This window comes from Sturnira hondurensis, unplaced genomic scaffold (assembly GCF_014824575.4).
Source record: "Sturnira hondurensis isolate 20B ecotype Veracruz unplaced genomic scaffold, ASM1482457v3 Scaffold0018728, whole genome shotgun sequence".
In the NCBI taxonomy this organism is placed as follows: domain Eukaryota; kingdom Metazoa; phylum Chordata; class Mammalia; order Chiroptera; family Phyllostomidae; genus Sturnira; species Sturnira hondurensis.
The window spans coordinates 9,371,095-9,398,723 of record NW_028091359.1 but is presented as its reverse complement, the minus strand read 5'-3'; the positions used below and the strand labels follow the sequence as shown (position 1 = coordinate 9,398,723).

General features: G+C 40.2%; 1 protein-coding gene across 1 annotated transcript in view; it reads left to right on the top strand.

Annotated features, from left to right (window-relative positions):
* Positions 1–16,881, top strand: part of ABCA6 (ATP binding cassette subfamily A member 6) — a 54,168-nt gene extending 37,287 nt beyond the window's left edge. Inside the window, exons 25-40 of the mRNA XM_037069764.1 lie at positions 387–560; positions 793–906; positions 5,367–5,486; positions 6,981–7,055; positions 8,539–8,630; positions 9,322–9,442; positions 10,044–10,161; positions 11,376–11,467; positions 11,731–11,909; positions 12,288–12,363; positions 12,443–12,537; positions 13,495–13,614; positions 13,809–13,949; positions 14,257–14,336; positions 16,126–16,181; positions 16,276–16,881. Coding sequence (XP_036925659.1) covers positions 387–560; positions 793–906; positions 5,367–5,486; positions 6,981–7,055; positions 8,539–8,630; positions 9,322–9,442; positions 10,044–10,161; positions 11,376–11,467; positions 11,731–11,909; positions 12,288–12,363; positions 12,443–12,537; positions 13,495–13,614; positions 13,809–13,949; positions 14,257–14,336; positions 16,126–16,181; positions 16,276–16,377 — 1,755 coding nt within the window. The 3' untranslated portion in view covers positions 16,378–16,881. The remainder of the gene's footprint in view (positions 1–386; positions 561–792; positions 907–5,366; positions 5,487–6,980; positions 7,056–8,538; positions 8,631–9,321; positions 9,443–10,043; positions 10,162–11,375; positions 11,468–11,730; positions 11,910–12,287; positions 12,364–12,442; positions 12,538–13,494; positions 13,615–13,808; positions 13,950–14,256; positions 14,337–16,125; positions 16,182–16,275) is intronic.
* The last annotated feature ends 10,748 nt before the right edge of the window (positions 16,882–27,629 follow it).

Genomic DNA, 27,629 nt, shown 5'->3' with positions numbered 1-27,629 from the left:
GTTCGGAGCCGGCAACTCTCCCAAAGCACAGTTAGATAATGGAGAACTGATTATCCTTCAGACCACAGACGTTACCTCTTTTGAAAGAGATTCATTCCTTGATCGTTATTAAATCTGCTTTGCTATTTATTCTGCATAAGTCAAAGTGGTGTTGTGAATCAAACCTATAAAATGAATTAACACCTATTTTCAAAATGATGGTTACCTTAACGAAATGGTGACCTTAACGAAATTAGCAAATTTCCATTAAAGAGTGTATGCATAATTGAAATGATTAGAAAATTTAAAAGTATTTGATTAGATTATATCTAATGTGTCGTCCAGTGTGTTCGTTTTTGGCTTGGGACTTTAACTGAATCTGTGCGCACTCTGTGTTTTTTCATCAGAAAAGAGCTAAGGCCCAGCTGTGGGTCTCAGGCCTCTATCCTTCTGCCTACTGGTGCGGACAGGCCCTGGTGGACATCAGCCTCTTCATTTTTATTCTTCTTGTCATGTATTTAATTTTCTACATAATATACATAGCACAAATTTATATCACAACTCGAATTGTTTTCGCTTTGGTAAGTAACATCCTACACAGAGATCGCCTTATAAGCTAATCCATGATAAATATTAACATTTGATATTTGATATACTCAATACATTTTCATTTTCATTTTGTCCTTAACTAAAACAAACCAAAAAAAAACCATGCCAAGTGCATGTTCAATAAAGTGTTTTAAAATATTTAGAATTTAAATTTCCCCCCAATATTTTATTTTTTGACTTGGGTATTATTTCTCTTATCTTTAGGTTATAATTACATTTGGTTATGCAGCTTCTCTCGTCTTTCTGACATATGTGATATCATTTGTTTTTGGCAAGCGAAGAAAAAACAGTGGCTTTTGGTCATTTTGCTTCTATTTTGTAAGTATACATACAAACATACAAATAAAGAGAAATAGAGTTCTATTTTAAACTTTCAATGTAACAGTAAATATATTCACTTTTCCCCTGAGTGATGGGAAAATTAATACCTTAAGATTACACCATAGAAAGAAGAAAGAATGTAACATGTTGCTGATTCAATAATGTTCCTGAAGAATTCACGTACAACATTTTGACTAAAGTTCACAGAGTACCTTACAGGAAATCTAACTGCTACTGTTGAGTTTATGAATCCTTCAGCATACAGGGCTTTCTCGAAACACTAGAACAAAACTTGACCTTGTAATATTCAACAGTACAATCCATTTCTACAACCTTTAAGAAAGTGTCTTTTAACCTCAGATACTAGTAATTTTAGAGATTGGAGATGTTTCTATACCTATGTCAGTACACTTGTTTATAAGTACGAATACAAGATGACTGAAATTCCAAGATTACTGAAAACTGCGACGGAGATATTTACCAAGACTCTGGATACCCAGAGTGTCTAATCCCAGAAGTTCAGGTGCATTTTAGCTGGTACTTTGACCTGGTAGTTGAACATCTGGCTTGCAAACACAGCTCCCAGCTCTTGGAGTTGAAGTCCTGGAACCACCAGAGGAAGCCAACCAGAGGTCAGCTGCTAAAAAAACACATTTGCCAGAGCCCACTCACTTCTGTAGGAAGTTAGCCTTAGACCGTCCTGGTCAGCAGGTAGCTGTTGACTTATCCCTTCTAATCTGGCTTCTCCAGACTGTGTTTCCTGGTATTCAGCAGGTCATATCTATTACTACCCCACTTACCACCACCAGGACAACCCAATACAAGTTCAGAAGTTACAGAAAGACTTATAGAGACACCCCACTTGGAAGACTGGCTCTGAGGCTGGCGTGACAATCTGGCGCGCCAAAAGTCTTCCATTCATTCTTTGCATGGGAACTTTCATTCAGTCAACTTCTTATTGCCTGTGCCCAGTGTAAACCCTGGTGTTGGGAGGGCCGTACGGATGTCAGTAGAAGAGAGCCTGACTAATAGTTGACTTCAGTCAGCACCCTTGTATGTGTCCAGCAAAAGGTTAACAAAGGACTGGTGACCATACTTTGTGTTTTCTAGTAGTTCCGGTTCTGAATGAAGTCTTTATCAGAGCTGACGTTCAAGCAATGTCAGGGTTATTTGCCAATATGAGTGTTGACGGGGCCATTACTGCCAGCCTAATGGAGGCTGGCAGTATCCCTGTGAGTTCCCTCATCAACACTCATTGTGCTTCTTTCCCCTCATTCCTAAATAATCAGCAGCCTAAAGGTCATGGCCCCCTTTTACTTTGTCTCTCCCATTCTTGGGTTTGTTCTCCTTAAATAGAAGCCATTCCAGAATGGGACAAAGAGAAGTCTACTTGAATGTATTTTTGCTTTGTGTCAAGTGAAGAATCAGCCCCTGGTTCATCTTATACTCACAGTTCTTCCTGATCTGTATGGATTTGACAATATCTCAGATAGAGGAGTGTTTGGCCTCAAAGGTAGAGCCATACCCTATCAGCCCCTTCTCCTTCAGCTTCCAGTGGGAAAGCCACTGAGGGGCGGAGCTCTTCTCATAGACGTCGGCTCTGGAGTGAGGTTTGGGATTGGAAAAAAATGCCCAGGTTCTAGAGATTCAAAGGGCATCAGTTCTACGGAACATGACTTACCGTCCAGAACTCCAAACACCAGTCTTCAAGAACAATAGCTTTCATCTCTTGGCTTAAAGAGTAGAGACCATTTCCCCTAATGCTTTATATACACAACAAAGGGTGGAAGTCTAACGAGGGCAAATTTACCTCAATATGTGGTAGATGGCAGAATGGAACCTGTATTACCATATAATGAGTTCCTCTTGCATAATTCCTGAGCTGTAAGAGCATAAATGAGCAAATGAAGAAATAGGACTTTATTTCCGGGAAAGTCACGATAAAGCAGAACACATTTTCCATTAGGTTTGTGGACAGATGTGATAATCAGGATGTTCTCACTGCTGTGGAACAAACAGCAGTAAAGTAGCAAATAAAGGACCACATCAGATAGTCAAACATGCAACTCTGAGACACTGTGTTTTTCAAATTGAAAACAGTGTTGTTCCCATTTAAACACAGATATGGATACCATCTGTGATCGAATGCCATTTTTCCTTTGCTGCCACTATTTTTGAATTATTGTGTATTAAAATAAGGTGGTATTGCAGGGGCAAGTAAATTCTTTAAAATAAGGGTTTTTGTTCAAAAATGTAAAAACTGCATCAGTGTTATATACAGTATAATACATGTGTTTAATTTCTGATTTCTACTTTTCGATACTTATCTATTTTAGTGTACTTGTCTACTTATTTCATTTTTATACCATTGAAAAGAAACTGCATTTTTATGGAATACTAGGATGTCAGATTTGAAAAAATTCAAGATTACCTATGATAATTCCCCTAACCTTTTAGAGCGAAAATAATTAGGTAACTTATTTAAGGTCACACAGAAACTAGTGACAGACTCAAGAACTAAACAGGCCTCAGACCCTATGTCATTCCTCACCTCAAACAATAAGAGATGGTAACATGGCCCACAATATGATGTGAAGTTGTGTTGACCCACCTCTGGACTTTAGTAGGTTAAATTATACATCCTCACGGAGACTCGAGCAGTTTGCAACATCTTTATGCCTGCTAAAAAGAATTTCTAATTCCATTCGAAGTGTGTATGGAGGATAGGTACTATGATCACTGATCTTTCATCATGCAGTTAGTGTCCGTTTAAATCACGCCAATCTTAGGACTGAGGTGATCTTTTGTCACTCACAAGATCGTACGTAAAAATGCATCACTTGCTGGTGGTCAGTGCAGTTGTCATCTTGTGGTCTTCGGTGTACCTGGAAGGACAGTGTAGGCAATGTGTCCCCATCATTGAGTGAAGCCACAGTCAGCAGTTCATTTGTTTCTAAAGTCCAGTGGACTCCTGCACCCCCAAGGGTGTGGTACTTCGTGGGCATCTTAGGCCCTTGTCTAATAAGGAAGCATCCTACCAGCCCCTATTTCAGCCTTGTCGTAGAGGTATAGAAACACATCTTAGCACACTGGGCCATGGAGTGTTTCCTGGGGTGCATGTCGGCATCTTCTCTTGTTCCAGTGGGTAAGAAGGAAGAGAAAGGATCCCAAAAGTATAAACTTGGAGGCCTAGTAGAGTAAGTGGAGTAGCTGGGAGGACTAAAGGACTTAGTTATCAAAAACGAGGAGACAGGAAAAAAATATAAAAGCCTGATGTCATGGAAACTAAGAGAAGAAAAATACGTAAGCATGGACAGTTGTGTGATACCTTTTCAGAGAGATTGTGCAGGTGGTGAAATGAGAAAAGTCTTTTGTACGTGCCACCTAAAATGCCTATCGTGCTCTTACTGAATACTTGATGATAAGTTACTTGTTTTTTCCCAATTGTCTTTCATACGTCATATTCCCCCCAAACTTTAAATTCCCCTAGAGGCAACATTCCTTTTATGTAACAATTCCTCAAAATAGTATAGTTTTCTATCATACAGATTTAGCAATCACGCTTGGCCAGAGTTTTGAACTCCAGCTCTGTCACTCGCTAACTGTGTTGTCTTGAGGGTGTTGTTTAATGTCTCTGGACCCTAAAATTCCCATATATAAAGTGAGGGATAATGTGCACAATTATGCGACAGAGTTGTGAGGGTTAAAGTGCACAGTGCATGTTAAATCCTTAATGCCTGGCATTTGTGTTGAACTGAGTAACTTAGGAGTTTTAAAATGTACTATTTTAGTGTAATTAATACATTAATAGGATCCAGCAATGGTTTAATAAAATGCTCAAAACATACTTATTGACTGATAAACTGATCCTTAAAACAGGAAATTAAATTATTTTCAACTTTACCCCAACATTTACCGTTAATCTAAAAGAAAATTAGTCCATTGCAATCAAAATGCACAATCTCAGAAAAATCATTTATTTGGAATAGACACTTAATGGAGCAGGTGTGGCAATTAGGGAACTTCAGTCTAGGTGAGAGGTAGTATGGATTTTTTTTTGGATTTTTTATAAGGTCAGATATATTCAGGGTCCAGCAGAAGTAATACCTGCTTGAGTGTGGTTGGTAGGGTAATAATGTGGGTGTAATAATTTATAGTTTTAATTCGAACATTTCACCTAAAATGTCATATGCTGTGCTTGAGTGTGATATTGTTATGTTACAGAATGACATGCTTATGATTTTTAATAAATAGTCTTGTAATAAAAGGGGCATTATGTGTGCTGGTCCCAGTAGTCTCATGATCAAAAGCTTGTTTTTTCCCTTTTCCTTCTGAAAGGGGTTAATCTGCACGCAGGAAAATTACATGGGACAAGAACACCTACATCCTAAATGTTTTCTCAAATATCACTGGACTCAATATGCTTGACATGCAATATATTTCAACTTGCCTTGCAGACCTCAATCATCTTGGTAGAAAGCCTGATGTTCAGAGACTTATACTTACCTGCTACAGTCTGGGGCATGATATTTATTCCCCAATTCGTGTTGGATGGATTTGTAGTTTTTGTGACAGAGGTAAGAAATGTTATCAACTGTGTCACTGATTTTGAATATGCAACCTATTAAAATGCTTCGCCCAAATCTACGAAGACAGAGAGCAGGTCACCGGTTTTCTGGGGCTGGGGTGGGAATGGGGACGGACAGAAAATGCATGTGACAGAAATGTTCTTAAGTGAAACTGTGGTGTTGCTCTCGCCAGTCTGTAAAGTTACTCAAAATCCTTCCGTTGCACACTTAAAATAAGTACATTTTATGGTGTAAAAATTTAGCCTCAATAAGGCTACTAAAAAGAGCTTTGCCGTGTGTACTTTGTAAAACTTAATTAGCGTATTTAAAACTAACGCCAGGTGGGAAAATGTTGCCTCATTTAATGGGTATTCATGATCCATGGTGAGGAATACACTCAGGTACAATATGTTTCATTCATTCAAAATGTATGTTAAGCCCTATTCTATGTTAGACACTGTGCTAGTGATTGGGAACATCTGATGGACAAGAGAGCACAGGCCTTCCTTTTAAGGATCTTAGTGGAGACAAAGGCCAACCTCCAAGTAGTCAGTGCAAAGCACTAAAAGGTCGTGAAGGAGAAGAGCAGAGTTTCAGGCGCAGCTGATATGCTCTGGAGAGTCTAATGAAAAGCAATGTTTACACGCAGTCCTGAAGAGTAAGAATTAGTGGGAGAGTGGGCCAGCAGGTGAGCATGTTCTGTAGAGGGAAGCAATGGCATCGGAGAAGGAAAGACCAGGAAGCATTAAATACATGGAATGCGATTCAAATGGAAAGAAATGTACAATGAGATGAGCAGAAGGGCGAAGTCGAGAACATCCTTTTGGGCGCCCCGCATCATGTTGCATGAAGCAGCTTTAAACAGGAGAGAGGGCTTCCCCAAGTTTGTGTTCTTGGGAGTCTGGAAAAGCCTTCTATCTGTAAAATAAAACACACTTCTGTTGACTGAGCCACATCTGAAATTCTGAATTGAAAATTTATTCCTTTGTAAAGCACTTTTCTCCTAAGATCGAAGTAGACCTACAAAGTGAAGTACACTACCCTAGACCTACCACACACTATTTAGGAGTAGTGAGTTACTTGTTGAATGCATTAATTGATGAAGAAACACACAACAGGACTAATTATTGTGGTGGAAACAGTCACCGCCGGGGTGGGAAAGGACCCTGAAAAGGCTGGAGATGGCTCTGTAGGACAAACACTGTTGATGCCTACAATTTATCATGATGAAGTCGTCTCTCTCTCTTGTGCTCTCAGTGGCTTTTCACAGCAAACATCAAACTAAAATATTAAAGAAAAAAGAGGAATTGGAAAAGATAAACATAGCCATTCAGAGTTGAGTAGGGGGTCCCCTCATGTCTCAGAAGGGAATTGTTTGTCACCAGTACACATAGGGGACTCAAGCTTAAGGAAAGTATTCAATATGTGAAATTCTATGTTATTTAAATAGAGATTCTAAAGCTCATGACTATTTATTTAGCCATTTATTTTTTGCCTTTGCAGAGAATCTTTGATCATGAAAGAAGTGAAGACCAGCATTACATTCTGAGTGGAGTTGATTTACTAGTATGCCTAATAGTAAGAAGGTTTTCCTAACTCACCCTCTATTTTTTTGAGGCAGGGGGGAGTTATCATTTATTATAACAACTATTTGGTCTTGCCAGAAGGGTGCCAACTTTAAAGGTGTTTTAGTCTTAGAATAAGCAATTATATTCCAACATGATTCTCAACCCTAGAGTTACTTTTTATGTGCATGAATGGATGGTGTAAATCCAGAATTCAATGTGAAATTATACTTCATGGTTATTTATTCTGTAGACAGTCCCCTCCAAATTTGAGAGAGCTTGTCAAAAATACAGATCAAACATGCCCTGCCTGGGTGGTTCAGTTGGTAGGAGCACCATCCTGTACACCAAAGGCTGTGGGTTCAATTCCCAGTCAGAACACATTCCTAGGTTGAGGGCTCAATCCTTGGTTGGGACATATATGGGAGGCAAATGATCAATGTTTCTCTCTCCCTTCCTCTCTCTCTCAAATCAATAAAAAACATATCCTCAAGTAAGGATTTAAAAACATACAGATGAAGCATAACTTAAATTCTTTGAATGAGAGGTAAAAAAGCAAAAGGTAAATAATTAAAATGAAAGGAAAAAATGACAATGTTGATACATTTAGACTGAAGGAAGCTGCTGTCTTTGAATATGATGCATCAACAATACTTCTTTAGGCATAGGAGCAAATATGAGGAGAAGTCCCTCCCCTCCTGGAGTTTATTTTTTGGTAAAAGAAGACAGATAATAAACCAAATAGATACTGTGTACCATGTCAGATGGCTGAGAAATAAAGATCAGAGGAAGGCAGGAAGCAAGCTGTAGAGACAGTTTGGGGAAGAACATTCCAGTAAGAGGGGACAAGAGCCACCCCAGCTTGTTCCAGGGTCAAGCAGGAGACCTTTCTGGTTGTGGCCAAGTGACCAAAGAGGAGAGTGGTCCCAGAGAAGGTCAGAAGCAATAGGGTGATTGTGCAGGTAGGTAGAAGGGGTGACACAGAGTATTCTTGGTCACTCTGAGGATTTTGACTTGACTTTGAGTAACCAAGGAGTCATACTGGTGAGTTTTCAGCAAAGCGCTGCATCAAGGCACGTCTTAAGAGGCCCTCTAGTGGCTGTGTTGAGAATAGGTGTTTGGAGCAAGGGGAGAAGAGGGAGACCAGGGAGGAAGGTGTTGCAATAGCATTGCATTTCTTCTTTTTGTAATAATGAGAAATGACAACGACCTGGGCCTGGGTGGGGGCAGCACAAATACGGGTGAGAAGTAGTTGGGTTCAGGGTGATTCTGAAGGCAAGACAGAATTTGCTGGCAAACTGAATGCAGGTTGTGGGAAGAAAGGGGTCAGGCCCCACTGAGCCAGATTGTCACTGTGTAGCTGGCCATCTCCCCGGATTTGTAAGATGATGCACATCTGTTTTACCTGAACGCAAAAGGCCACCAATTTAAGTCACATGCTTAAGTAATATTTGTGAATAAAAGACCTAAATAGAACTCTTTCTCTTTGCTCCTAGCCTTACCTTCAGGCTTTGCTATTCATTTTCGTTCTAAGATGCCTGGAAATAAAGTATGGGCAGAAAACAATGCACATGGATCCTGTTTTCAGGTCAGTAAAGCTTCATTGCCTACTTACTATTGCATTTTAGTGTTCCTAGTAGTGGCTGTACCATCAGCCTGTCGATGCAGATTTGCCTTTACCATGTGTACAGCGTGCAGATTTTTGTCACAGTCCGTGGATGGCTGGCTTCCTGCCGAGAGACAGGGCTCCCAGGCAGCATTCCGACACTAACCAACCAGCAGCGGGAAGCTTTCAGTGCCTCAAGGATTTAATAAGTGCTCCAGTGTGCCATTCTGCAATCCAGGATGGTTACACCCATGAACTGTAGAGATGGGGTGGAACTGGTTGAGCACCCTAGCTGCCAGAGCTTCACCAGCAGGGGGACTCCAGACAGGGTGAATGGTAAGAGATACTAAGGCAGTCCTTGGGTCAATTAGACGGGCTCAGGAAACAGAAGACATGTAGGTGACCTGATTTTTAAAGAAGTGGTAACACTTGCCAGCAGGTTGGGCAATGTCAAGGATACCAACTAAAAGAGCTGGAACCACGCTGCAAAAGGGATTCTGGCTACCTGGGTGGGAATTTGGGGCAGACACAGAAGCAGTGCTGATGGGGCCATCAGCAGCAGCAACTGACTGAACGAGAGAGGCAATGGTAAAATCACCAGGGGACTGATTTTTGATGCACCTTTGACAGCGAGAGAAAGATCCCATGGCATACATTTCCATGTTCTCCACAGAATTTCCCCCCAGAGAAGAGAGGCCCAACCATCTGCCCAGGAAGCTGTCGACGAAGACGAAGATGTTCAAGCCGAAAGAAGAAGCACAGCGACCGCCCTGACCACTTCAGACTTAGAGGAGGTAGAAAAGCAAGGGGCAAAGTGCACGTTGATGGAGCTACCCAAGAACTATCAATAGTTGATGTGGTGGTTTGCATTCTGAAAATTTAGCCTTTGGTGCGTTTGTATAATTCTTTAATATGCAGGCACTTCTTTGGGGTGTCCTGGAAGCTCTAAGAAGCACACAAGGCATAATAGCTCTCTTCCCCTTTTGAGAAAAAAAATGGACTTTGATCATTAGAGTGATCATTTCAAAACGAGAAATTTCATGAGTTGTGGAATTTATGTGAGTGAAATCTGTTACAAAATCCTAAACAGTGATTAAAATTTTAAGGGTGATTCTTTTCTTTGACTTACATGTTGTGATATCCCCATGAGTGAGACCCTTCTGTTCTGGGAAGGCAATGAGCCAGCTTCCCTAAAAGTATGCTGTTTCGCTCCACTCGTTTAGGAGCAAGAAACATTAATAAGTGTATGTTACACTTGAAATGAGCAACAGGATTACCCTCAGCTCAAAAGACAATCTGGTCCATGACATAGGGCATGAAGGATTCCAATAGGGAGAACATAGGAACATAAAGTCTCCGAAGTTTAAGAGGAAAATCAATTGTCGTCTATTCCAGAAACCCGTCATAATTGCTAGCTGTCTACACAAAAAATATGCAGGCCAGAAGAAAAATTGCTTTTCTAAGAGGAAGAAGAAAGTAGCAGTAAGAAATATCTCCTTCTGTGTTAAAAAAGGTTTGGAAGAGCCACTTTTGTATTCATTATTCTTTTTAGAAGTGCACACTGAACACCTGTGTCATAGGCTCCACTCTTCCTGCTGAAGCATTCATTCATTCATTCATTCATTGAACATACCTTTTTTTGAGTGTCCCAGGGACTGTTTGGGGTTCTGAAAATATCATTATGAACTGAATAAGCAAGTTCCTGTCTGCATGGATTTTACATCCTCAGAGGGGTCAATAAACAGAAATGACTTATCGAGAAAAGTCTCAAACATGACATAGGGAAGTTCCATGTGGAACATTCAAATGTGTAAAATGATATGTGTGACCTGGGGCTGCCTTCAGTTAGGGTCAGGGAAGACCTTCCTTCAGCAGTAACCTTTAAGCCACCTGAGGAGAAGGTGTCTGCTGTGGAACGTGAAGGGATAAGATCGCCCCAGGTGGAGGAAACAGCAGGGGGGGTGACTCAGACCTGGGGAAGCCTTGGGAGGGGTTGAGGCACACCCAGAGAGGCCAGGGGCTACATCAGCAGGGGGAGGGGATGCAGCTTTGTGAACTATGGTAGAGCTCAAATATTATATGAAGTTATTGGAATGCTACCAGAGGGTTCTAAGACAGTGTTGTGGCACAATTTAATTTATGTTTTGAAAAAAAAACACACACACACACTGGCTACTGCTTGTTTATAAATTTGGCTTGTGGATAAGTCAAGAGACTTTTATGTAAGTTCAGATGAAAGATGACTGGAACGCAGGTAGTGGCATTGGGGATGGAGACGATGGCCCTGGCTTCCCATGTTTAGGAGTCACTTATCTAGGGAGTCAGCGCATCAGCCATCTGTTCCAAAAAACAATCGGGGCCCTTTTTTCACTAAAAAAAGAAAGAAAGAAAAAGAGAGAGAGAGAAAAAACATCAAATCACAAGCTTTTCATTAATACTTTCTATAATTATAGGAGTAAAAGGATATGTTTTGATGGATTGCATATATGTTATAATTTCAAAACGATACTGAGGGCTTATTAAATAAGGTTATTGAAGTCCATGTCCGTGAGTTCTCTTTCCTTTTTGGTCAATACCTCCACGCCCTTGCAGAGGGTAGGGGTATAAGGAGACTACATGGTAATGGGAAAAATACAGTAAAATAAAAAATAAGGTGATTCAAGAGAAACAGTTTTATGTTAATCAGTATCTCACTTCCGGTATTGATCATTAGTGATTCTCTTTCAGGTGAAATATTGGGGTTGCTAGGACCCAATGGCGCTGGCAAAAGCTCGTCTGTTAGAATGGTGTCTGGGGTCACGGACCCAACAGCTGGCAAGGTAGTAAAAAATGAAGAACAGTTCCCATTCCCAGAAGAGAAATTTCATGATGAATATACATTATATCTTTGTATGGCTATGCTTTTAGTCATTTAGAAAGTTTTAATAATAAATACACAAAGTAATTTCTATTTTTCTCTGATGCTCAAAAAATGTACATCTATATTAGCTATATGCCAGTTTCTTGAGTTATTACTCAAGAAATATGTGTAGTGATCAGAGAAAAGGCTACACATGTTTCTAAAACCAGTTTCCTTTTGTAGGTGGAACTGAGAGGATGCAGTTCAGTTGGGAGGCATCAGGGAGACGGCACGGTCAAGTTCCTGGGGTACTGCCCTCAGGAGAATGTGCTGTGGCCCAACCTGACCGTGAGGCAACACCTGGAGGTGTTTGCTGCGGTGAATGGACTCAGGAAGGTGGATGCCGCGGTTGCCATCACAAGGTACAGAGAGAGTCGTGTGGTTTCTTTGTGCCGAGAGGCAGGGAATCTGTGCACTGATGATGAATTCACCAGTAAAGGATGCAGAGTAGAACCGACAGCTCCGCTTTATCTGAGCGTGTCAGTGGTAAAGCAGGGAAGAAGGGCAAGAGTTGTTTTTGACAAGTGAATGCTTCATCGCCCATTTCATTTCCAAATACAGAATTCAACTCACTCTTTAAAACTTTAAAAATCTTCCGTGTCCCACAATAAACTGTGATTTTCCCTTGGTCCTTGGAGTTAGAGTTTTGAGGATAACAGCACCCAGCTTTCTTCCTCTGCGTGATGGCACTTACCCTGAATCCTCGCTCCATCTGACATTCTCTTCCTGTTTCCCATCAGATTGGTGGGTACATTCAAACTGTACAAACTGCTGAACGTCCCAGTGCAGAAATTAACAGCAGGAGCCACTAGAAAGGTATGTGAGGTGTGATGATGTGCTAAGGGCGGGACTTGGTGGTAGCAGCAGCAACCAGGGGTGTTTCTCTGCATTTCAGTTGGGTTTTGTGCTGAGCATCCTGGGAAATTCTCCTATCCTGCTTCTGGATGAACCATGTACAGGCATGGATCCTATAGGACAGCAGCAAATGTGGTGAGAATTATCCCCCTCGGGGCCAGAAGAATAAATCTTATGTCAAAGACGCATTTTTAAACTGACCTTAGAAAATCAAATCTACTGGTTCCCAATTTGGTGAAGATGATCCACGTTATTAGGATATACAAATATTTAACAAACGGATTCTCTAATGTTGTATCACATTCATGTGCTATTTACATTTTTAAAAAATCATAACAAAAACTCCAAGGATTTTGTGGGAATTTTAGGTATTGCAATTTGCAGTGTATTTTAATCTGGTCTTTTCATTATTGAGATGTCTATAACTGTTTCCTTAGAAACGATTAAGTTAGTGACATAATGTCCCCGTGTCTCTTTCCTCCTTTTATCTAATCTGTCAAATTCACGTAACTTTTCTTAACTTTTAAACTCTTTTTAGTTTCCTATCTAAGATTTTCAATTTGGACTAATAAAATTTTCCAGTCCAGTTTCATATGTGTGACTGCTCAACTTTTAAAAAGACCTTCCTTGTGGAAAGTTTATACAAATGCAAAGAGAATCATGTATGAACCCATTGTACCCATCACCCAATTTCAACACTCACCCACAGAAAGCCAATGTTTCTTCACTTATACCTCCTTTCACTCTCCCCCCCCACTCACCAATTATTTTGAAACAAATACTAGGTGGCATGGCCTTTATTCATAAATATTTCAGTTAGTTTCTACAGAAGATATGAGTTTTTTAAAACTTAACCAGAATATCATTATCACCCCTAAAAATATTTAAAACTTTTCTTTGTGTTATAAAAACCCTAGTCAGTAGTCCCATTTCCCTGTTTTTTTTAAAATTAAGATCTAAATATGATCCATAAACTGTATTTTGCCTATAAAATGTCCCCTTCATCTCTTTTTTCCCACATGTTCTTTGTTTTAATGGTGGTGTGTGTGTGTGTGTGTGTGTGTGTGTGTGTGTGTGTTTCGCTTACTTCAGGCAGATGATCCAGGCAGCCATTAGAAACACAGAGAAGGGGGCCCTCCTGACCACTCACTACCTGGCTGAGGTCGAGGCCATTTGTGACCGCATTGCTATCATGGTGTCCGGAAAGCTGAGGTGGGTGTCTTCCCATAGCTTTCACTTGACCCCCCAAATGATATGCTCTGTGAAAAGGGGAGCTTCCCCAGGTGAAGATGGGATTCTTTTCAGCTCCCTCAGTGGTGCCCATTCCCTTACCTTTGAAGTTTAAGACTAATGTCAAAACTTCAGGGGCAGTGTTGATTCTCGCATGTTTTCCTTCTGGCCCTTAGATGCATCGGCTCCATCCAACACCTGAAAAGCAAACTTTGCAAGGATTACATCCTAGAACTGCAAGTGAAGGAAACTTCTCAAGAGACTTTGGTCCACACCGAGATTCTGAAGCTTTTCCCACAGGCGGCCCGGCAGGAAAGGTGAGAGCTTTGATTTGGGAGAAACCTGTTGGCTTTACCCACTTGCCAGTTCCTTTTCTGTTTGGTGGAACTTCAGGGTAATTTGATTTCATAGTGAAAGTTAGAGACCTCGACTGACTTAGACACATCCATTGGTAAATTATTCTATTTCATATGTGGGCTTCATTAACTGGCATTATTTTTATTTCAAAAAGGAAGTTGCTGAAAATATCAAGATTTGTTTGAACGGTCATTTCAAATGCCTCCTTGAAACTCAAGGTCAAATATGACATTTTCCCGTATTTGAAATTTTCTCACATTTTCCCAGGTATTCCTCCTTCTTGACCTATAAACTGCCCGTGGTGGACGTTCACCCTCTGTCTCAGGCCTTTCACAAATTAGAAGCAGGTAAGAATGACCATTCTTAAAATAAAACTTTTGAAAAATTAATTCAGACTTAGATAATACTTTAATAGGAGATGATTATGTCATACACTTTAAAAATAGGTCCTGTAGGGTATGATTTTAAGAATTCTAATAGTACATGGTGGTGAGATTTACCCCGATTTTGGGTAATCCAAGTCTCTCTGAAAAGAGGTTTCTTTCCAGTGCAGATGGAAGCCGAGGAAGACACACAGTCATGATCGATTGGTTGTAATGTGACTTCCTGGCAGTAGCCTCAGAAAGCCCTGTAGTCCGGGCTGCTTTGCTTCCATGTGCAAATCCATTCACACCGAATGTCCGGAGTTACTACTACTTCATTCCTCCTGCTTTGCTCCCTAAGTTGACGTGCTCACTTTGTAGTTCTTCAGTGAAATAAAGGCAGTAGGAAAGTTCCCTGTGTCTGTGCTACCCGTTCTGTCTCCCGCTGGAGATGAATGAACGGTCCGTCTCCAGCTCGGGCCACCCCCTGCAAGGTGCAGAACACCTCTTGCCACTCGAAATTGTCTGTTTTCTCCCTTCATCATCGTTTTTCCCCTTTTTGCTGGATCATTCCTGAAAACAAACCGTCATGGTGGTATTTCTGAGCACAGCCTCGTGGCGAGGAGCTCCATCTCCGGCGCCGGGATCTCTGGGTTCCCATCCCAGCTCGGCTGCTTACTCGCTAGAAGCCACAGAACAAAGATGCGTAGTGTCCGCATGTCAGGATGGCCCATCTCTAGAACGAGAGAGAACATGGCTGCCCTCTTGGCAGGGTTGTCAAGAGGGTCAGATGAGCTCATTGGTAAAGAGCCTAGAACAGTGCCCAGCTCATCGGCAGTGCTTGAGGTAGTATTAATCTCTGGTTTGCCCCTCCCACTCTAGACACCCTGAGTTCCTAGTTCTGCCTAAAGGCTACCAGACACGTGTGGTCCTACCCTGCTAATCCTTTCTGGAGTTCTACTTCCTAAATATCCAGGCTGCTTCTTCACTTCTTTCAGGTTTCTGCCCAATTATTACTGGGGCTTTTCCTAACCATCCTGTTAAAAAGAGTGAACACCACTCCCCATTTCCCTTACTTGATTTACTTTTTGACCCACAGTAGCAATTATTTACTTTATTATATGTAGACATTAATATATTTGTTGTATATTGCTTATTTATTTAGTGCCCATAGTCCTCTTACTAGCATGCAAGCTACACAACGGTAGGAGTTTTTGTTTTTGCCTGTTTTATTTAAGCTCTGTCCCAGGCACCTAAGGGTGGCTCTCACACATACAAGATTCTCAATGTATAAATGGTGAACTGTGAACACATGAATATGTAAATCTGGCGACCCCTCTCATACGGAGTTGCTGGCAGGGGTACCCAGCACAGAGCTGGTACAGCATATGAACGGATTGAAGAAAAATTCCACAGAAGTATTAGATCCTTTTAAAGGCAACAGAAGGGGGTTGAAATCTTCCTCGCGTGTGAGAATGTATCAGTCAATTATGCAGTTCCTGATGGAACTTACATATATCCCCAAGACACACAGACTAAGTAGTAAAACACGTATTATCGAAAGTAATGTGAGAACACTTTAATATCAAGATCAGCTCAATGTGTATTTATATTCTCTCTGAGTTCTCCTTATTTCATTCTCTCACCAAGCATTGGTTTATTCAGCTCTATATTCCACCTACGTGAATGATTTGTATTTTTATCTTGTATGACTGTAATAAAATTATCGGAAATGAACTATAAGCATCTACTCCCAGTTTCTTTTTCCCCCCAGTGAAACGTAGTTTTGACCTGGAGGAGTACAGCCTCTCTCAGTGCTCGCTGGAAAAGGTGAGTTGGCGTTTGATGGTTCTGTATCGCTGCTCCTGTTTGTTCATTCGACAGCTTGATCCTTCTTCTCCCTCCTTGTTCCTTTCTTCTTTAGGCGATTTTGGAGCTTTCTGAGGAGCAGGACGTGGGCAATTGCGATGAAGAGGCAGGCACGACCATGCGGTGGACACTCCTTTCTCGTTCAGATGACCCGTAAAACCTGGAGCCGGCTCATTCCTTGTTGGTGCCCTGTAATCTTATGTTTACGTACAAATTTGCAATTCGTATAATTTTAGAAGTTGTTAACATTGATATTAGGTGTGTTTTGTATATTTAGTTAATAAATGAATACATTTTAAAAGTATTCTTCCTCTCAAACTTAGGGATGGTAGAAAATCTGTGGTAAAAGCCACGCAAAGTGCGAATGAGGTTCTCTGAAGAGCCAGGCGCTGGGCGTTGAGGAGCGAAAACCACAAACTTGGAATTTTTTGAAGCATGGCCCTTGAAATAATGACATTTACCAAAACTTCTCTTGTGGAAACATGTGAGGGTTGTAGCCAATAGCCAGAGGTGCTGAGATTGCTCCATGCCAGATTGTGATGATACCAAGTTTGAGTTTGTTTTCATACTTAGAGATGACGGAAGAGCCTTCCCTGAAACCTTTCCAGAAAAAAAAAAAACCCTTTGCTTTGAAGTTCACAGGGTCAGGAGACCCTTAGCTCCTAAATGAACAAGCCTCTGCAGTGGAAAAGCTGTTCAACTCTACTCTTCAAAAATAATGAGAATCACAGCAGCATTTATTCAGATGTAATTTTTTTGAATAATATATTAAATTCTTATGATTTTGAGAGGGCTGATTTCCTTCTTTACCTCATCAGTAGTTTTCTGTGTATTTACTGCTATTTAAAAAAACTTTATCCTATATAAATGCATGCTCATGTGTGTATATCCACATACCCATATCTTTTGTATTACTCAATTTTTAAGAAAAAATTGTGTCAGCTTTGCATGTTATTTTTTCCTTCAACAATAGCATGTTCATTTTGAATACCACTAGAAAAGATTTTTAAAATGAAGTGGTATTTCTGCTGCTTTTTCTGGTGATGTGTTACATAACTTAAAAAAATTGTTATGCCCACTGAAGAAAATTTGTATAATGGAGAAAAACATAAAAAGTTAGGTTAGAGAATCACTACAATTTCTTCATACCAAAAACCCAATAATTTTCTCTTTTCTTTAGTGCATTCTTTATCTGTTGGAATCATTATAGTGTATATAATTTCATAATTAGGGAGATATGCATATTTGCTAATATAACATTGAAATAGTTTCAATTTACTTTTTAACTTATGGTGAGGTTGAAGCTTCATATGTTTGCATTTTATTTTATGTTAATTATTTGTATTTTTTCATTTTTGTGCTTTAATCTTTTCTTTATCTATTTTACAGACTTTTAATATAATTAAGTGTTTCATCTGTATATTTCTACATGTATCATATTATGTCTGGAGCATTATATCCCTGAATCTATGATAAATGAGCTGTAGTTTATTGTTTATTTAGGAGCCTTGAGTGTCCTATAAAAAGTAAATTCATATTATAGTGAGAGTTGAATTTATTTCAGTTATTTCTGAAACTCCTATCCAAGTACTAACCAGGCCCGACCCTGCTTAGCTTCCGAGATCAGACGAGATCGGGCACATTCAGGGTGGTATGGCTGTAGACTATTTCTGAAACTCAATAAATTCACCTGTCTTGCTCAAATGTATAAGATCACAATGTATATAACCATTTCACACGACAATATAATGAAATTTTTGCTTGTGTGCTTTATAAATTACAAATTTTATTAACTGTTATAGAAATAAGTTTTTGAAGTACTGGATAACCAATGGCAGATATGGTATGAATGTTTTAAAATATTAAACTTGGAATAGTTTGCTAAAATTATAAGAATATGATTGTTTTTGAAGCTATTAACTTGGGTTTTTGTTAGGATTATGTCCTAAAAGCAGATGAGTGGATACAAAAAGAGGTCAGAATACAACAAAAGAAAGGAATTTAAAAACAAAAAGAAGAAAGAGTCATACCACCTCTAACTCGACTGTAGACAACAAATACTGTGCTAGTTTTGTTCTCTATTTTCCTTAATACAAGGCTGACCACTGGGAACTGCATCACCAGTTTCTGCTTCTATGGATGGCTTCCCGTTGGGACTGCCCAGTCCAATAGGAAGTAGCAGCAAGAAATGTATGGGTAGAAGAAGAGACAGGTCAGAATATTTCCTCCCTTGTCCCCTCTTTTGGGACCAGATCTCTGTCAGCTGGTGTAACCTTCCAAGCCTATAGTCTTTACCCTCCTCTGGTTACACGCACCTGCTCCTGGCCCCTTAATACTGAGTGTCCACACTCAGCCTCCAGCAATTTATCAAACTTGCATTTGAGTGTTAGTTCCTACCAATTAATGGTTTTGTTGACTTCTGCTGCAGGTAAGCTGCTCTTGGCTTTGGTTCTCTGTGCTCACTTATGTAAAAGAATTTCATGAAAAAGAATATACAAGTATTATCTATCTATCCCCGGTTCCTTACACAGTGCTCCTAAAACCCTTGTAATTTTCTGAGCAATAGAAGCTTCTGACCACAGAGCTCCTAAATTTCTTGGCATTTCCTGGGTGATAGGGGCATCTTTTGCTCTAACAAGAGAACTATGGTGGGCTCCTGAATCAGGGCTGGTCATCAGAGAACCAAGCCATGATTAGCAACTTGGTACTTTTTCCCTGACCTCCCATTCTCTGGAGATGGGAGAGGGTTTGAAAGCTGGGTTAACAACCCATCGTACCCGCCTGATGCAACCTCCACAAAAATCCCAGGGTACTGGGTTGAGAGAACTTCTGGGCTAGTGAACACATTCACCTGCTGGGAGGCTGATGGCCCCTAACTCAGCGGGGACAAAAGCTCTTGTATTTGGAACCCTCTGAACCACATCTTATGTATCTTTTCATCTGATTAATCCTCTGAATCCCTTATCATATCCTTTCTTATATAATAAACTAAGGCCATATTGTAAAGTGGCTGGTTAGGGGTGAAGATTTGCTGGGTCTGCTCGACTCAGTGCCCAGTGCACTGTATTTGAACCCTGTTGGCAAAGTCTTGGTGGCAGCTCGGTTCAGACTGGGATGACACAGAGACGCCGGGGTTGATGGGATTAGGGTGATGGTTTAGATGAAAATTGGGGTTTTCGAGCACACTTTATATGAGGTGGTCAGCTCTCCTGTACCTGAATGTCTATTTGGGATGGACATTAATGTCCGATTAGAGATTGCTTCTCCTACCTAATACTGGAAGCAGGAGGCATGACATCTTCCTTTGAGCCAGTCTTAATTTGTCCTGCTAAGTGGGAACCAGCAGAACTGCCCAGGGATAGGCAAGCAGTTAATTTAAAACAACATAGAATATAGCAGGTCCTCAATTAACATAGTTTTGTGCAATATCGTTTTTGTTATAAAGTTGATCAAAGGCTGGAGGAACTCAACTCTTGTTTATCTCAATTAGCCTATGTAAAATAGGTGTCATGGTCATCTCACTTAAAATCCCAGAACCTATTGACAACTTACTATGTCAAGGACTTACTGTACCCAGCAGGCAAAAAGGTTACCACTTTAAGGACACATCAAAAGCTGACATGCTGAGTGCCGATACCAATTGTGGCCAAAGAAAAAAGCTTGTATCTCATGGAGACTAACAATAGACTGTTAGTCTTAAATAATGTTGGACCACCCATGGCCTTAGCAGTCCTGGACGTAGTTTTAACTGTGTCCCCGCACCTAACCACCCACCACCAAAACTCCCCCAGGCTGAAGTAAACTGATATTCAGTTATTGTTTTTTCAAACATGGTTTACTCCATCTGGGGAAGGAGCCAACTGTAGTTCACTTTCGATTAGGAAAGATCCCAATTTGTGTTTGCTGGGCCGTGGCAGCAAACTGTCGTAATTCAGTCAGAAGGGATCTGGGTCTGATGTGGGTCTCCACTGTGATGATAATACACCATATTGATGACATTATGGTAACACTGGAAACTGAAGAGCAGGCTAGGACTGATTTGAATGCAGTGGTGACTCACATAACCAACTGAAGCTGGTCAATAAATCCAGCAAAACCTTTGAGACCTGCCCCAAGGGTAAGATTCTTAGGAAAGACCTGGGCAGAAGCCTCCTTGGATATTCCACAAGCAACCAAATACAAACTTCTGTTGCTGCCCACTCCTAGGACCAAACAAGAAGCTCAGCCTTTGGTTAGTTTATTTTGATGCTGGGGAATTCATGCTCCACCTCTGGCAATATTGCTAGCTCCTGTATATAAGACTACAAGAAAGAAATACAGACTGAGTGAGGACCTGAGCAAAAGTGGGCCATGTCTGAATGACAAAACCACTAGGTCTCTCTACACCTTTGGACCCTCGTGAGTCCAGGTTTCTGGGCTGTGTGCTCTACCCCGAAATCTCAGTCTCTGGGGCATCTAAGAAGCATCACTGATTTTCAGTGCGCTTAGCTTTTTCTTGTTGTTAGGAGGGGAAGGATGACTGCCAAGCTGTTTACATGTCAGAGGTGAAGGAACTGAATTGTAAATATTGTTGGTTTCTCATGAATTTACATTTAAACACCTGCCTGGGACTTGTGGCTACCATATCGGACAGTGCACTTTTACAGTTCATCAGTATTTCTGTCCTCATCCTGAACTTGAGGATTTCTAGGGAACATAGCTCTGATCATGCCTCTTTGTTCTCCCATATGACTGCTGTTTGGTACTTGAGTTCCCACATTATGTTTAACATCCCCCCGTACACAAATTAGTCATTGTCACCATTATTTTGCCTGGTCAATATCCATTAAGTTTACCTTCGTTTCCAACATCCAACTAGTGTCTTTTGGCTCAATGTCCTTGTTCTTGAAGGATAACTCTCTCAGAGTTATTTCTAAAAGAAAAAAACCTATATTTTACTTGAAGATGTGACTACTTGATCCTACACATGAATAGAATTTTAGCTGGTTTATCAATCAGCCTTTGCTAAACCACCCCCCAAATTTACTGGCTTAAATGAGCAATCACTTTGGCTTTGTTTCCTTGCTTTCTTCTGCCATCTGAATATTTATTTTTTTATGAACCTGACCTCTACTTTTGTTATATTTTTATTCAGCCATTTTATGTCTCTTTCGAAGGAGTAACTGTATCAGCACAGTTCATCAATTGGTCGAAATCTTGGCAATTGTCTTTTAAAATGACACTGTGTGCTACATTGGTGCAGACGATCCATTGAGAGGTAAACCTACCCCAACATTTTCTCTCACTTTGTACGGTTTACACTAAGTAAAGCAGAAAACTTGCAAAAAAATACTCCTGGGGTAGGGTTAGAAGAGCAATGATTGTATATTGTAAATAATACTTTTAGATGACAGAATGCATTTTTGTTTGAAGTTCTTGTGCAATATTTTACAAAAAGGCTGAGCATCTGACCTTCTTATATAATTGTAAATAATTTCTGTAAAGAAAAAAAGTCATGCAAAATTTAAGACATACAGATTCAATGAAATATCTGGAACACATGTAGAAAAGATTAGTAGCCAAAACTCTTATGGAATAAGGTTTAGATTTCCTTGTCTTTAAGTTAGAAGGGTCTGAGATTTCCCGACTCCATTCTGGCATTCTGCGCTGTGGGGGGGGGGGGGCATCTACCATAATGAATTAACTCACTCTTTGCATACTGCCTGGGGAGAGCTGCTCCCTACTGCCAACCGTGGCAATTCAACATCATTTCTGCTTAGTTCTTTCAAACCCAATGAGCTGTGTAGCTTCTGTAAATCTACCCATAACTTGGAAAGATGTACTTATAACTGAGGATGACCTTTGAGGAGCTCCAAGCTTAATGGTTAGACTCTTTGGAAGTATGGAAAAGGGAGAACACTGTGGACCCAATGACTTTATAAATTCAAAATTGGTGAAGAGAACAATATTATGTCACATTTAGGTATACCGTGGGCAAATTGCCTTTTTGTAAAAAGAATGAAATAGCAAAAACATTACCAAAACTTAACCATACACGTCAACTTATGTACTTCTTGCCTTCCCCTTCTCCACCAGTACCGATGAGCGTCTTCAATTTGAGTCACTCGGATGAGTCAGTCTGATAACTATGTTTTTCCTTCTGGCTTATTTTGAGCATTTTTGAGTCCTTAAGTAACTCACTATCAGCTTCAGTAGCCATTGATACCTTTATCGATCCACCAATGATTTTAGTTCAGCAATTAATGACTTGATAATACGTTCCAATCAGCCACCAGTTCAGAGACAAACTTCCTAGTTCTCCTTCAGTTTGAAGGAGAACGACCTACCTCAGCGGGGCCTTCTTCTGCCAGACTCAAGGGCTCCCGACATGTCTAAGGCAGACCTTCGTCCTCCTGACAGCTAACCCAAGACGCCTAACACTACACTCAGTTGCCAAGCACGCCTGTTGGTCAGTTCTTAGAATTGGCTTCCTACTTCACAGAAACATATCTTAACTCTCAGGGGTGAAATCTTTTTCTTATTTAATTATTAATCTGTTTATTTTAGGATGGTGAGAGGGACACTCTTTTTTAATATGGACAGGAACTTCCAATAAATCTTTACAATATTTATGGAAAGCTCTGCTGTTCTTTTTTTTCCATTATAGTTTATACTCATTATTTGGTATTAGTTTCAGATGTACGGCATCTGAAAGGTTAGATCACCTGCTTTACAAAGGGTTCCCATGGATATTCCCAGTACCCACCTGGCACGACACATAGTTATTACAATACTGTGGACCAAACGTCCTGCGCTGTATACTTCCATCGCCAGGGCTGTTCGGTAACCGCCGATCTGCACCACTCAATCTCTTCCTGGCTTTCGCCCAGGCCCCCAAGCCCCTCCCCACCTTCCCCCCTGGCAACCAGCCATCAGTCTGGTCTCTGGGTCTATGAGTCTCTCAGTGTTGTTTGTTCCTTTATCTTGCTCTTTAAATTCCACCTACAAAAAGCGAAATCCTATGGTATTTGTCTTTCTCCGACTGACTCATTTCACGCATAATACCCAGGGGTCAAATCTTTAGTTCACGTTGTCATACTTAAAAATTCTCTCGGTTCTCACTTTCACCTCCTTCCCCCACCCCTTCTCCTTTCAAAGAAACTCTCCCTTCTCCTTTTTAAGGCTGTCCTCATGTACTGGTTCTGATCCACCCCCGTCTATTCCCCTGCAAAAAAAAAAAAAGTGACGTTCCATCTGTGACTTCGTTTCTCCTGTATTTTTGTTCTTTTCTTTTCCTTCTTCTTCTAAAAAACCATCTTTAAAAAACCCTGATCAAAACAACTCATTTTGGCCACCACCCATCCACGAGCTTTCTTCCAAAATCAGCCTTCCAGAAAAAAAAAAAAACAACAGGAGGGATTTTCTTTGGTTTATTGTGCTTTCCTACCTTCCATTCAACAGTATACATTTAAAACTCAAAACATATGCATGGAGCAACTTTTACGTCCTCGAATCTGTGATGTGTATAGCAATGGAGGTTCTGTGGTAGCCCCTCAGCAGTTTACAGCCTATGGGGGGAGACATAGAGCTGGAGTCATTATGAGAAGGCCAGTGGATAGGAGAGGCTTGTTCCAGGAGAACAAATAGAGGTAAATGTGAGTGTGGTGCATTCACTGAAAACAAAAAGGTAATCATGTCTAAGTATGACTGGAGTTGAAGGAAGGGTTAAGGCAAGGGAAAGTTGGAGAGAGAGAAGTGGCGACCAGATGATGGAATGTCTCATGTTTTTCTCCAGAGAAGCCAGAGGCTGCGGAAGTAGAGATGAGGGTAACATCATAAAAATTTAATTTGGGAAAATTGTTTACGTGTAATATGAAAATGGATTGCTTTCTAGCTCTAAGGTGGTAAATAGGCAAAAGATAACACAAGGACAATAGATTTCAAATACTTAATTAACTTCTAGGAAAAAAATAGTGGAAAGACCAAATGAAAGGAAGGCAATATCCGACCAAAGTGTTAGCTGAAAATTTCCCAGAACTTGAAAAAAGGCACAATTTATTTTATTGCAAGTGACCAAAAATACCATGCAGGACAAAGGGAAAAAAGCCAAAAACAAAAGCCACACCAGAGCACACTGTCATTAAATTTCATACACTTGTGGCTAAAGAGAAAATCCGAAAATAGCCTAGTGAGGAAAAGAAAATAGCTCAAATTAATGAGATTCAGTGTTATGTAAGGATTCTTCTTGGCAAAACTAGATGTGAAAGGCAGTAACGTATTACTTTTAAAGAGAATGATTTGAGACATTTTCAGTCAGAGTCAAAAACAACAATGGAGCCCTGGTTGGTCTGGCTCAGTGGATTGAGCACTGGCATGCAAACCCAAGGGTCACAGGTTCGATTCCCAGTCTGGGCACATGCCTGTGTTATGGGCCAGATCCCCATTTGGGGGTGCTTAAGAGGCAACCGCACATTGATGTTTCTCTCCCTCTCTTTCCCCTTTTCTTCCCCTCTCTGAAAATAAATCAACAAAATATTGAAACAACAACAATGGCATAAAAAAACCTGGAACAACAAAGCAGCAGAAATATAGGTGGAGGAAACAGACAGGTAATTTATTAGTCAGGTAATTTACCAATGGCCAAAATTATATTCAAATGTGCTTGACATCACAAGCAGTCTAAGAAATGTATGTTAAGTAATTAAGGTGGTAGGATTTTTGTCCGTCAGATTAGTAGTTTTTAAACACCTATAATTTCCAGTTTGGACAAGGTTGGGATGGAGAGAGAATTGCCAGCATTTATTGGTGCCGTTCGCACGGCACCCAGCCCACTCAGTGCTGGGTGCTGTGCTAAATACTTGGCATGTGTTGTTTTCTTTAACCTCGACCTTATCCCACCAAATCCTAAACTTTTAAATCCTAAATGACCCCGTTGGGACTCTGTCTTACAGGTGAAGAAACCAAGGCTTCCATGATAGGTCTCTTGCCCAGCATTGTAGAGTGAGTAAGGGGTAGAGCTAAGGTTTCAAGGTCAAGTCTGATAAAGGGCTTAGCCTGTAAAGCGTGGGATCGAGGCACCCCATGGAGGGGTCATGACAACAAGATAAGCAGAGATAGAGGCTGATTTTTTTTTCATTGCCAGAGTAATGTACATTTAAATTTGTCAACCTTTAAGGGCAATGACTAGGAGGGTGAAATGCCAGAAGGTCCTGACTCTTCTCCAGGTGCCAGGAAAAGAAACGGGCAAGGGGAACCTTAAAAAGGGAACAGAGAAAACATGGTCGATGGAGAAATGGAGAAATGGAAAAACCACAGGAAAGCTTAATTTAGAAACTACGAAATCAGATGACTGGATGAAATGGATGGGTTAGCCTACAGACCTACATTCCCTGTAGAAAGTAAGTGGTTTGCAGACTAAGTGAAAAGAAAAGCTGCACTGTTTGACATGGTACTCTGTTAAGCAGATAATAGAAGCAGGCCAAAAAATACCTAAGAAATACAACTGCAAATAAAAATGAGTATCATGCAAAGGATGTTTCAAGGCCAAAAAATAAAAAAATAAAAAAGCATAAACAGGATGAAGAATAATCAGTTTACAAACAAAGAGAAATTTTTGGAAAGTATGTGACAAAACCCAAATGCAGGCAGTGCAGCTGGGTCTGAGGAAGGACGAAAAGCAAGAATGGAACTCCCTGGGAAATAAACATTCTCTCTCTCTGTCTCTCTGTCTCTCTGTCTCTCTGTCTCTCTCTCTCTCTCTCAAATCGCCTGTTGATTTTAACCAGCAGATATGTTACATTGCCTAGTTGACTGCAAAAGTGAGTACAATGTTTCTTTACAGTGTTTCTTTAAGAAGAAAAGGAGATAGTTTACATTGTTGCTTACGAAATCTATTTTTCTTTTCATCTGCAGAGTACCTTTTAGAGTTATCAACACCTTTTGAGGGGCATCTTATAGAAAATCTGAATCTGAATTTTGAGACATTTATTTTATTTTATTTTTTCTATATTTTGTGTATAATGTCGTAAGTATTATGGAAAATAAGTTAGCCACATTAAAGGTTTTAACTAACAATTAACAATAATGACTGCTTGGGATTATGTTTATATTAAGAAGAATTCACTGGAGCCAGTGGTTCTTGCAGTCATATCAAAAGAAAATATATGCAAGCAAATACTCCTTTGGATTACTTTGTTCTCTTTTTTGGCTTTCCTGTTCATGGGAGCATCCTTTAAAGCAATAATTTTCAACCAGTGTGCTGCAATAAAGCATGCAATTTCTGACTTTAGCCAGGGGCACTCATGTCTTTTTTAAAAAATTGAATTTATTGTGATGGCATTGGTTAATAAAATGATATAGGTCTCAGGTGTACAATTCTACAATACATTACCTGTATATTGCATTGTGCGTTCACCACCCCAAGTCAAGTTTCCTCCCATCACTATTTCCTTTTATTGACCTTCTACCCTCTTCTACTCTCCCACTCCCCTTTTCCTCTAGTAATCTTCACACTGTTGTCTGAGTCTATGAGGGTTTTTTTGTTGTTGTTAATCCCCTCACCTTTTCCACACAGCCTGGCCAAAACCCCCTCCTCTCTGATATCATCAGTCTATTCTCTACCTATGACTCCATTGCAATTTTATTTGTTAGTTTATTTTATTCATTAGGTTCCACACATCAGTGAAATCATACAGTATTTGTCTTTCTCTGACTGGCTTATTTCACTTAGCATAGTGCTCTCCAGGTCCATCTATGCTGTCACAAAAGGTAAGATTTCCTTTTTTCATGGCCAAGTAGTATTCTGTTGTGTAAATGTACCACACATTTTTTTATCCACTGTATTACTGATGGCACTTGGGCTGTTTCCAAATCTTGGCTGTAATACTGCAGTGGACATAGAAGTGTATATATCCTTTCAAATGAATGTTTCAGATAAATTCCTAGCAGTGGAATTGCTGGGTCATAGGGTAGTGCCATTTTGAATTTTTTGAGGAATCTCCATACTGTTTTCCACAGTGGCTGCACCCATTTGCATTTCTACCAACAGGACACTAGGGTTCTCTTTTCTCCACATCTTTCCAACACTTGCTGTTTGTTGATTTATTGATGATGGCCATTCTGACTGGTGTGAAGTTATATCTCATTGTGGTTTTAATTTGCATTTTTTGAGGATTAGTGACATTGAGCATCTATCTCTGTGTCCTCTTTGGAGAGGTGACTATCAGGTCTTTTGCCCATTTTTAAAATCATATTGGTTTTCATGTGTGTGTGTGTGTGTGTGTGTGTGTGTGTGTGCACGTGCGCACATATGTGTTGAGTTATGTAAGCTCTTCATACACTGTAGATATTAACCCCTTCTCAGATGTATCATTGGAGAATATGTTCTCTCATTTAGTATATTGCCTTTTGTTGATAGTTTCTTTGCTGTAC